The sequence below is a fragment of the Rhincodon typus genome, chromosome 19 (genome assembly GCF_021869965.1).
Source record: "Rhincodon typus isolate 14 chromosome 19, sRhiTyp1.1, whole genome shotgun sequence".
Taxonomy (NCBI): domain Eukaryota; kingdom Metazoa; phylum Chordata; class Chondrichthyes; order Orectolobiformes; family Rhincodontidae; genus Rhincodon; species Rhincodon typus.
This window is the reverse complement of record NC_063350.1, coordinates 2311294-2323726: the sequence shown is the minus strand read 5'-3', so window position 1 is coordinate 2323726 and position 12433 is coordinate 2311294. Positions and strand designations below refer to the sequence as shown.

The 12433-nt window shown below is 46.0% G+C and overlaps 1 protein-coding gene across 1 annotated transcript in view; it reads right to left on the bottom strand.

Moving 5' to 3' along the window:
• The window catches only part of LOC109938920 (TOX high mobility group box family member 2), a 283863-nt gene that overhangs the window by 159277 nt on the left and 112153 nt on the right, over positions 1–12433 (bottom strand). The window contains exon 2 of the mRNA XM_048608505.1: positions 717–926. Coding sequence (XP_048464462.1) covers positions 717–926 — 210 coding nt within the window. The remainder of the gene's footprint in view (positions 1–716; positions 927–12433) is intronic.

Here is a 12433-nt window from a genome sequence, read left to right as displayed (position 1 = left end):
AGTGTGTGTGTCTCTCTTTCTCTCTCTCTCTCACACACACACACACAGAGGGACAATCAGTGTACCGCGCACACACACACAGAGACAGCCAGTGTGTGTCTCTCTCTCACACACACTCACACACAGGGACAGAGTGAGTGTCCCAGGGGGTGGGGACACAGCTGCAGAAACTGAACCATTGCCTCCCCTCAGCCCAAGCCACCCCATCCCCTTTCTCACAGCGTTTGCAGTTTGTAAACTCTGTGCCTGACCGTCCAACCCCGGGTTTCAGTTCCCTGTCCCTCTCTAGCTCTTGCCCTCCCCACAAAGTTTCTTTTTTCTTGTAATTACTTTTTAACAATTAACAAAAAACACAAAACAATATCTCCAGCAGCCAACCGGTTCCAAAACCATGTCGGGGCGATGCAGTGAAATGGAACAGGGAGTAAAATTCTGTTCCTTAATGAATATTGGAAATCTTTCTCTCTCTCTCGTCACTGTGGTCCTGTTTCATCCTCGTGGACTTCTCCCTGAGAACAAAGCTGCTTACGCACTCTCTCTGCCTCGATCGATTCTCCCAGAAACTGATGCTGCAGAGTATTGTTAATTCTTTTAGAAAAACAGTCCCTCCGAATTTGTTCCTTAACGATTTGGGGGATTGTTGCTCAGAGACCAGATCTTGTTATAACCTTTCACCCTGCTGGCGCCCAGAGAGAGAGATTCTGTGAAACACTGACCTGATCACTGTCCACAGCAGTGAATGGGAAAGAAGCCGGGAGATGGGAACGGACACGGAGAGTCCCCAGGGCTGACTGCCGGCCTCGGTGTAAAACCCCGAACTGAGAGCACAAACTCCGGGACTTGCTAGTAGCGCCGGCCCGAGCAGGGACTGAAGGGAACCGCAGGAAGGAATTGCAGGGTCCGCTTTCTAAGTTGCACAGAAGGCACTGGGAGTAGAGAAAGCTCCGAGCCGCTACTGTGTCATTCAGAGAGAAGGAGGAGGATCCCAGCTAACAGCTTGGGGACATGACTGCTCCCATCCAGACTAATTCATCATCAAAACTGACCACATCCAACATCCTCACACTGCCATATACACTCACACTCACACATATACACACACTCACACACACACATATACACACACTCACACACATATACACACACACACATATATACACACTCACACACACACATATACACACACTCACACACACATATACACACACACACATAAACACACACTCACACATACACACACACACATATACACACACTCACACATATACACACTCACTCACACACATACACACACACACACTCACACATATACACACACTCACACTCACACACATATACACACTCACACACACATACACACACACATATACACACACATACACACACTCTCACACATATACACACACACACACATATACTCACACATTCACGCTCACATATACACACACACTCACATATACAAACACACACTCACATACACACACTTACATACACACGCTCACACTCACACACACTCACAGAAACACACTCACATACACACTCATATACATACACTCACAGAAACACAAAAACACATACACACACATATACACACATATGCACACACACATACATACACACGTATACACAACATCCTCACACATATACAAACACTCTCATACTCACATATAAACATATACGCACACTTACAGACACACATACACACTTCAGCATATACACATACACACTGATACACAGCCAACACCTCGCACTTACAGATACACACACATATGCTCATATACACTCAGCAGTCCCATGCAACACACACACAGAGAACACATTGCAGTCATGTACACACACACCGGAGACAGGGATGTGCACACGGACACACACGGCCAGCCCGTTTGCACACTCGGTGCAGCTTCTCTGGATAAAACTACCAGTAGTTCCCAAGCTTGCGAACCTTCTGAAAATGCCCAGCTCCCGGGCAAACCCGGCGGAACAACTGCCAACAGGAGAAACCCCGGAGGTGAAAGGACGTTGCGGATTACCTTGTTGCAGTAATAATGTTCCAGGCAGGATGCCGATGCCAGGCAGGCTGGGTCAGTAGGCAGAGTACCCACCGCTGCTGGGGCTGTGGGATAAAATCTCACATTCATCTCACTGACTGGATCACCAAGCACATGGAAGCAGATGTTTCTCTTTAATGATTAGTCTCTCTCCCTCTTGCTCGCTCGGTCTCTCTCTCTCTCTCTGCCTCTTATTGTCGGATGGAACAAAAGAAGGAGAATTGGGTAAGACTCAGTACATCCTTGCCTCACATCCGTTTTGTGGTCTGCGATAGTTCAGCCTTCATGCGAGTCGCCGATGCAGAGAGAGACTTTGAACAGTCTTGTCATGAGCAACTCAGCAAAGTCGCGCAGAAAACTCTCAGGCAGCACAGAGGCTAAGCCAGCACATTGTTGCAGCTCAATGCTGAGGTTTGGTTCTCCTCGTTTCCTTTGTCTCTCAGGCTCTATCTCCCCCACACTCCCCTCTTCCTCACCATGCCTGGGAATGTTTAGCTATGTGCGGCTTCTCTCTCCACATTCAAAACCAAGCGACCTCTGCTGATACCACAAGGGACATGGATGAGAGGGGGGGAGGGGGGGTATCGCCTGTTAGACTGCTCCCAAGATGAGAGACGCCGATCCCCTTGCTGACCCCCCCCCCCCCCCCCACCCACTTCACAGCAGCACAAACACACGGGAAAGAGATTGTAACCCAACGGTACGCGGCCGGGCTAAACCCTTCAGCACATCCCTAACGTTCAGCTCCTAGACTGGCATTTCCAAACCTAGTTACAAGACACAACCAGGAACAGAGAGAAAGAGAGAGAAAGAGAGAAAGACTTGAGTGTTCGCTGGTTGAAAGCGCTGGGACATGTCAAAGCATTTCTGTCACTTCATTGGAGAGCTGGGCACTGCTGGTATAAGGAGTGAGTAAACACTAGCCAGACATCCTGAAAACGTGTAGATCCTGTTTTCTCTGAGAAGTGAGTGTGTGTGAAATAATGCTTCTGTTCTTTTGCTGTTCGTCATTAGTAAACAACCGGAGAAAGGGGGTAGATCGAGGAGTGGGTGGGAGGGGAAAGGGATACCGTTAAGGCAGTGGAACAGCATTCTTTTTTTAAAAGTTTCCAATTTCACAGGCAAGACCTAACTTAGAGAAACCCATCCACCCTGCAAGCAACTGACCAGATTCAGAGGACAGGGATAATGGGCTGGCCATGATTAAACAGTGACATTCTCAACAGGGATACAGACCAAGTTACATGAATATACTTCCACTTCCCATCGGGACTGAGACAAGCAAAGATCTCAGCTCCACCGGGATTCACAATGGACACAGTGCCAGGAAAAGCCTGGGTGAAATATTTCGAGAATTTGTTTTGTCTTGTAAGGGATACCATACTGGTAATTTGTGTTGCGGGAAGGGTATTGTAGAGAGGTCTGAATGATAGGTTGATAACAGAAAATGCATGGTTTTATAGTTTTCAGTCTGTAAGGTTTAAAGAGTAAACTGGAACTGAAAGCTATCAATAAGGGAATAATGATGAGGTTGGAGTAAAAGAACATAATAAGGCCTCAAGTACTTGCGCTTTTAGGAAATTATTTGCACAGATTATATCAGGTTAAATTTACAGAACATGAAATGTTCCAATATCAGAGGATAAATTGGTGCATTTGTTTTGCAAGCACAATCGATCAGAGGCTGTTGTGTGTGACCACACATCACTCTCTTCCCTCTGAGCTGGCCAGTTTCAGACTGGCCTGTCTCACATCCCAATACTGTCCTGATCTGTGCTGCTTGGACATTGCAGATGCTTTCTTCATAAACTTCCACACCTGACAGAGGTCCAACAAACCTCTTCATCAACAACATTTGTAATTGTGTCACTGTAAGTTCAGCAGCCAATTGCACAGCAAAAACTCATTAACAGCAAAGAGATAAGAGATCAGCTAATTGTCTTGATGATGTTGTTTGAGGGGTAAATGTTGACCATAGCCCAGGACACTCTCTGGCTCTTCCAGGAATAGTTGAATCTTTTACATTCAACTGGACAGACAGACAGGCTTTTAGATTAATTCCACAATAAAAAGGTAGCATCTCTGATAGTGCCTTGGTGGCAATTCTCAGTTCTTTCCTCGTTTGTTTTTCACTCAGGGGATCTGGGTTTCATTGGCTGGGTCAATATTTATTTACCCATCTCTACCTGGCCTTGTAAAGATATCTTCTTGAACCACTGCAGTCCATGTGCTGTGGGTTGATCCACGATGCCCTTATGGAGGGAATTCCACGATTTCGACCCAGCAAAGGTGGAGGAACGGCGATATACTTCCAGGTCAGGATGGTGAGTGCCTCGAAGGGGAACTTGCAGGGGGTGGTGTTCCCATGTATCTGCTGCCCTTGTCCTTCTAGAATGAAGAGGTCGTGGGTTTGGAAGGTGCTGCCTGAGGATCTTTGGTGAGTTTCTGCAGTGCATCTTGTAGATAGTACACACTGCTGCTACTGAGCATCGGTGGTGAAGGGAGTGGATGTTTGTGGATGTGGTGCCAATCAGGCGGCTGCTTTGTCCTGGATGGTGTCAAGCTTCTTGAGTGTTGTTGGGGCTGCACTCATCCAGGCAAGTGGGGAGTATTCCATCACTCTCCTGACTTGTGCCTTGTGCCAATCAACACTAACAACCTGGTAACAGGAGACAAAGGAGCTTGACACCACCCCAGGTGCCTCTTCCTCACAAGGAGTCAGGGCAGTGTGAGGATGCACTCAGCCAGGGCACGTACCCCAGCTGCCCCCTCTCAGCCCTGTAACAGTTCAAGCTGAAGAGGGTGCAGTTACTTCTGGGTACAAATGCTCCTGGGACTAAACGTCCCAGGCCAGCAATGTCTCCACTGTAGGGCAGGCTCCTCCTACCCAAGCTGCACTTTGATGGAGTGGGAAGGAAAGAAGGAAGAAGGAGACATTCTGGGTGTACGGTGGATATTGTCTGTCCTTCCAGCTACAGGACAGTTTACAGCCAAGGTGTGATGTGAACAGCTCCTTCAGCCTCTGGCACCTTGGAAGGTATTTGCTACCTTGGCAACAAGGCTAAATCTTTCCAGGTCACAGATATTGTTTGTCAATCACAGCCATTAGTGGGATTGATTCCAGTTGAATGATGTGGTTGAGATAGCATGGGACTGAGATTTTGAGCTCCACACTGTGAGTCAATATCTGTGGCTCATGTATACCCCATGGTGATGACAGGGCTCTCCTGCACTGTGATGGCGCCTGTTTAATGCTGTGGCCCTTTGAAAGTCTTCACATCACACGAAAGTGTACCCCCTCCCTCATACACTCCAGGGGTGGTGGCAGCCATCTTCCATCTCCATTGGGGCACTTGCAGCTTGGATGAGGATGGAAGGAGAGAGTGAGGGGAGGGGAAAATCACATTTCACAGAGTGAATCACAGTCAGCCTCTCCGTCTTGGAGAACCCCACCCCCCACCGCCGTCAAATCCTCATTTTCCTTTCTTAGTAGCCACACCCCCCATCAACACCCCACTACCACATCATCCCATTTATTTAACTGTTCATCTTCACGCTTTACCCCCATGCCCTATGCTCTCTCTGATTATTGTTCCTTTCAGATAGACTTCCAATGCCCAGGTGTGGCAGCAATCTCCTGCGAAACACAAAGTCAATATGTTGGAATGCCGATTGGTGGGTGCAGACCCTTGGAGCAGCCTGAACAGTTGAGAGGGATCATTAACGAAGACCCAGCCATATTGCATTGAATTGCCAGACACAGACATGCACTGTTCCCCCACCAGGCTGGTGCTCACTATTGATGACTTACCACCCCATTCCACGCCCATGCCCTTTCCACCCCCCCACACACACTCCGTCTTCATCCCATATTCTATCAACTCCACCCCCCGCCATTACATGTGGAGTCGTCACCCTTTCACAATTGTTAGCCCCTCTGCTCCCAGCGATGCAACTAACAATGCAATATGCAATATTACCATCGATTGTGTTAGACTGGGTTAGGCCCTAAATGAAAATCACAGGATACCATCACATGGGCTGAGCAGCGACAGAGGAGATTTAACGTCAGTAACTGTGATGTATTTTAGTGAAGAAAGTGCAGAGCAATGATAGGGTATGACTGTGGACAGAAATCAATTCAATCTCGTGTGAGAGTGGAGGAATTTGAGAGGACAGGATCACACAATGTGATGGACAGTTCCCTAGGGTATTCAATAAGACAAGTAAAATCCAAGGTAATGATGAGGTTGTAGAACAAATCTGAATAAGGACTCAGTGGGCCTAATATGTGCAGGTTCGGTAGATTGGCCATGCAAAATTGCCCAAGTGTCCAGGGATGTGCAGGTTAGGTGGGTTAGCCATGGGAAATGCAGGGTTACAGGGATAGGGTAGGCAGATGGGTCTGGGTGGGATGCTCTTCGGAGAATCAGAGTGGACTTGATGGGCTGAATGGCCTGCTTCCAGGCTGTAGGGATTCTATGAAGGGCTTGTCCTGTCCTGTACTGTTCTATGTTCTATTTCTCCAGGGTCTTTCACATCCCATGTGTTTCACAGCCAATGAAATATTTTTGAAGTGTAGTCACTGTTGACATGTAGGAAATGTAGCAGCCAATTTGCTCACAGCAAGCTCTCAGTGTGATGTGTTTCAGTCATGTTTGCCGAGGGACTGGGTCACTGGGGTGACTTATTCAAATGTTCCTGTGGAATCGTTTACAGCATCCATCCAAAAAGGCAGAGGAAGGCTCGGCTTGTCCCAGTCAGAAAGCAGCAGTTCCCAGAGAGGAGCACTCCCTTGATGCTGCACTAACCTGGAGGTTTGTAATTTGGGTCCAAGCCTCTGTAGTGGGTCTTGAAACAATTCTGACTCGGATGAAAGTGTATGAGTATGGAGCCAGAGTTCACAGGAGATGGTTGTTGTCAACTGAACTTTACTCTCAGCTGCTGCAAAAAGTAAATTGAAATTATTAATGCTTCCCATCCCCAGACTAGTCAGAACCAAGGTTAGTTTATTTGTGATTTGACTCCATTTGATATTGCCAGCAACTTGGCTTGCCCTGGGTTTGAATCATCTCTCATTTCTGAATGTGATCAACCTGTTTTACAATGGCATCTGATACAGTCCCAGTTAATAGTTTGGGTGAGTGACTCGGCATTGAATATGAGAGTTGGATCTAAATTCTGACCAGAGAATTACAGAGGGAATTCAATTTGTATGGGATTTTTTTTACTGATTGAAGGCAATCCTACACTGCCTTAAAAAACAAATCACTGTTTCAAACAAAAGTTTTCAAATGGATCAGAAATAAGCATAATTGTGCAAAATATGAATCAGTTTAATTTTAAAATTTCTTTCTCTTGTGTTGCAATCACAATCAGAAACATATTGTGACCAGTTCAAATTCAACTTGATCTTCTTGTAGAGAGGAAGCATGTTGTCTGGACTCACATTTTTTATGTGCAGCTTCACCAAAACAGACTGAATGTCAGCAAGTTGGGTAGCGATTTTAAACCGGATGGATAGTAAATGTGCTGAGTCAACTCGAGTTCCAATTTGTGGGAACACAAATCGGTGAACTGATTCCCACAGGGACATCTTCAGGGTTCTTTTCCAAAGATAAGTGTTTTGAAGGCAATCAGACATGAATGGTGGGTTTCTATGACTGACAATCATCATCATCAGCCGTTTGTTCACAGACAAGGGTGACTCTCTTCCCCTCTCAGTGTGAGTCCATAAGTGGCTGTACAGACCGATATGGCTACCACAGGCTCTGTTACACTTGGGGCAGATGATGGTCGCAGGAAGGGGCTGGGTGGGGCGTTGGCATGGCAGCGCCTGGGGTCCGCTTTTTCCCCGACGGTAAGTCTCGAGGTGCCCGACGCCTTCCTGGATGCTCCTCCTCCCCTTTGGACAGTCTTGGGCCCATGATTCCCAGGTGTCTGTGGGAATGTCGCACATTGTCAGTGAGGCCTTGAGAGTGTCCTCTGTCTGTCTGGGGCTCGCCTGCCGTTTCGAAGCTGGGAGTAGAGCACGTTCCTGGGGAGTCTCATGTTGGTCACGCAGACAATTTAACTGATTATGGTTTATTCTGAAGAAGGGTCACCGGACCCAAAATGTTAACTCTGATTTTTTCTTCACAGATGCTGCCAGACCTGCTGAGCTTTTCCAGCAACTTCTGTTTTTATTCCTGATTTACAGCATCCGCAGTTCTTTTGGTTTTTACATGGTTTATTATTGTTCAAAGAGGGCTGCATAACTTTCTAGTCAACAAATAGATTCAGGCTTGCAGAGTAAGTGTAGACTGAGCTGATCTAGTTCTCAATGCTGTGTGCAGATGATATGAATGGATGAACTTAGGTTGTCTGCCAACTTTTCAGTATAACTTTATGAGATGATATAAAAGTCAGTTTAAAAGAAATTTAACATAGTCCAGAGTATCTAAGATATATTTGTTCCAAAACCTCACAAGAACTGGATTCTTCCCCTCTGCAGAGAGAATATTGAGCTAGTTATTACTCATTTTTCACATATACAGCTATTAAAAAACTGCTTTAATTATAAATTATACAGAATGAACAGAAAATGGTAAAACAGAAAGTATAATCAAGCCCAAGATCAGCATCATGAAGTTAGCTGCAAATAGTCCATTATAATTCTTGCTCACACACTGAACCACACTCTGTCTAACTCAGTGATTACAGATTAAAATAACTCAACTAGTGTCCCAGTCCCTCAGGCCAGTGTGACACTGAGTCACAAAAGCAGAAAGGTCAGCTTCAGTGCCCAGTCTTCACTGAGTCATTGGGAGCCCCGACAGAAGCAGTACAACTTGCTTCAACAACCTGAGCTCAGACTCCTGCTCCCAGTCACTACGCTCTGATCCCAGCTGGAATTACTATCTGTTTGGAGATCACCTGATGCTGAAACTCACATCCATACCTTTGTTCCCTCCAGAGTTAACCATTTCAATGCTCTCCTGAATGATTTCACCTCTTCCACCTTCTATACACCTGACCTCATCTACTGCTTATATCCTAACTCATACTCTTACTATTTTAATAATTCACTCATGGGACATGGGTGTTGCTGGCTGGGCCCAGCATTTATCACCTGTCCCTAGTTGCCCTTGAGAAGGTGGGGGTGAGCTGCCTTCTTGAACCGCTGCAGTCCTCCTGTTGTAGGTTGACCCACAATGCCCTTAGGGAGGGAATTCTAGGATTTTGACCCAGCAACACTGAAGGTACAGTGATGTATTACAAGTCAAGATGGTGAGTGGCTTTAGTGGGTGGTGTCCCATGTATCTGCGGCCCTTGTCCTTCTGGATAGAAGTAGTCATGGGTTTGGAAGGTGCAGTTGAGGATCTTTGGTGAATTTCTGCAGTGCATCTTGTAGATAGTACACACTGCTGCTACTGAGCGTCGGTGATGGAGGGAGTGGATGTTTGTGGATTTGGTGCCAATCAAGCGGGGGCTGCTTTGTTCAGTTCATTCATCATCATGTATTCGCTGACTCACATTGTCTCCCTATAAAGCCATGTCTCACCTTTTGAGCCCACTCCCTCATCCAGCAAGATCATGGCTGGCCTGTTATTTCACTCGACCTGCCTTCATATCCCATTAATTCTGAAAACCTTTCAATCACTGACCTGAATTTACTCAACGACAGGGGATCTACAATACAACCCTCTGGGCTAATGAATTCTAAAGATTCACAGCGCTCTGAGGGAAAATAAAAAGGTCTACTCATCTTCGTCTGAAATGATCTAGCACCAAGTCAGACCCTGTGACCCTGTGTTCTAGATTCCTCAATTAGGGAAGGCACTTTCACAGCCTCTACTTTATTCAGCCCCTCAAGTAATTGATCAGTTCCAATGGAATCACCTCTCTTATTTGCAAATCCCTGGGAGTTAATCCCTGGGAATTGCTGGATGAGGGAGTGGGCTCAAAAGGTGAGACATTGCTTTATAGGGAGACAATGTGAGTCGGCGAATACATGATGATGAATGAACTGAACAAAGCAGCCTCAGCTTGATCGGCACCAAATCCACAAACATCCACATGCAGGAGGACTGCAGGAGTTAAGCTTTATAATTTTTTCCTGAGCTGACACTGACAGTTCTGATTGCCTAGATTCCTTTTAAGTCCTGAAAGCTTGAAAACCTTTACACAAATCTCACAGCGTTGGTGCTTCCAAAACTAACCTGTCCTTCTGCCTGGACAAAACTGTCCTTCTAAACTGAAACTGATTCTGAACAGATTTCATACCAATAGAGAATTCCTGATCTGTTCTCTCCGTCTGGTATAAACGCTCAAGTTTGTAAATGTTTTATAAAATAATGCCACAAGAGTTCTGCTACATACTTAACTGAAATCACATGTTTTCTTGGAAATGATGGCTATTCCAAATGACTTTCTGACCTCTAAAAATAACTGTTTACATTCTCAGAACTGAAATCACACATCCATTCAGCATCTCCATTAAAATCAATAATTTCCAAGTGATAATACATCCCACTTTCTACTTAGAACAGAACCCAAAAGATACTAAAAGGCATTTTAATTTTCCATCAAAATTCCATGTTATCACGATATAATGCGAGTGAATGTTGAAGTAGGCACAAACTGAGTGAGTACTAGGAGAGTGAGTAAGCAACCCAGAGTTGCAGCCTGGTTGTACCCAGGAGCTGGGTACCAGTCTCTGAATAGCCTGGCAGCACCATTGAAATGTACCAGGGTGTTGTACTCCATGGTGCAGCATGGCTGTGCAGAACCATACTGTAAGTAGATTAGAAATGTACCATGATGATATGTGAGGCTGGTACATGTTGGATGCCAATGTTCGTGGACATAGGATGTGTGCAATCACCGTCCATGGAACATGCCCTGAGATGTTAGTGCCAGGTGTCCAAGGGGCAGGAGTCACCAGCTAGCCACTCAGATCCTTAGGTCAGGAATTCCCAGCATCTAGTTTCCACCCAGTGGGCAGTCAAATGGGAAATTGCATATTAATGAGGTAAAATTAATAATGAGGCTGTTAATGAATGTTAATATATGCAAATAGGCTTCTTACCACTCACTAGCGAGAGTCTCGTCTCGGTGTTTACATTTGGTTGGAAATGAGACTTTTTACTTTCGATGTTGTGAAACTGCCTATCTCATCCCATCATCCCAACTTTCTCACCTCACCATGGCCCAGATTGTTCCTTTAAACAATAACCTTCCGGAATTGGTTCTGATTAAATTTCTGTGCAGGCTGTTTGCTGTAGCTCTCAATCGAGGATCCATTTGCAACATTTCTACTCATGAGAATGTGCTCAACATGGGATCTCATTCTCTTTTCTTTCATTCTTTTTATTTAATTTTTTGAAAATTGTGTTGGATAAATTAATTTCCAAAACATCTCCCTTTTTAGTAGATGCATAATCAGCTAGACAGCATTTGAAGGTGGCACAGCACATAATGAAGCAAGACACAGATAAGAAATCTAGAATTTATACATTTATTTAACTGTTAGAAGTTGCTGATAGGCAGGTTACACCACTTTTCACACTCCTTTTACAGATTATAGGGTGAGGTAATCCTCCTTGGGTGTTTTGGTTTTAGCTCTCAGAGGCTGGTCAACCTCTGCTTTATAACAGATTAGGGGCTGGTTAGTTCTGTGAAGTCTCTATTCTGCAAGAGTTTGTGTAAGTGTGTACTAGCTGTCAGAACTGATGTTTCAAGGTCTATGCCCAGAATAATCTCAGCAATTATTATTTATTATTGTTCATTTATTTGTCACATGTACTAAGTATAGGAATACATAAGTGCAGTGAAAAGTGCACAATGTTGCCATTCATTGGTGCCAACTTGGTTACAAAAACCAGAATTAAAAGATTTTAACAGAGCCAAAAGGTAAACAAGAAAAGTCCCAATCTCAGAGTCCCAAGTCCCATCTCCACAATGGTGCAGGCGCCGCTCCGATCGCTAGGGCACCCAGGAGGCTGCTGCCATCATGCGGGTCTCACTCTCACCGTCCCTGCCTCACCGGCCCCACTCTCACCATCACTGTCTCATCGTCCCCACTCTCACCATCACTGCCTCACCGGCCCCACTCTCACCGTCACTGCCTCACCAACCCACTCTCACCGCCCCTGCCTCACCGGCCCCACTCTCACCGTCACTGCCTCACCAACCCACTCTCACCGTCCCTGCCTCACCGACCCACTCTCACCGTCACTGCCTCACCAACCCACTCTCACCGTCCCTGCCTCACCGACCCACCCTCATCATCCCTGCCTCACCGACCCACTCTCACCGTCCCTGCCTCACCGTCCCTGCCTCACCGACCCACTCTCACCGTCCCTGCCTCACCGTCCCTGCCTCACCGACCCACTCTCGCCGTC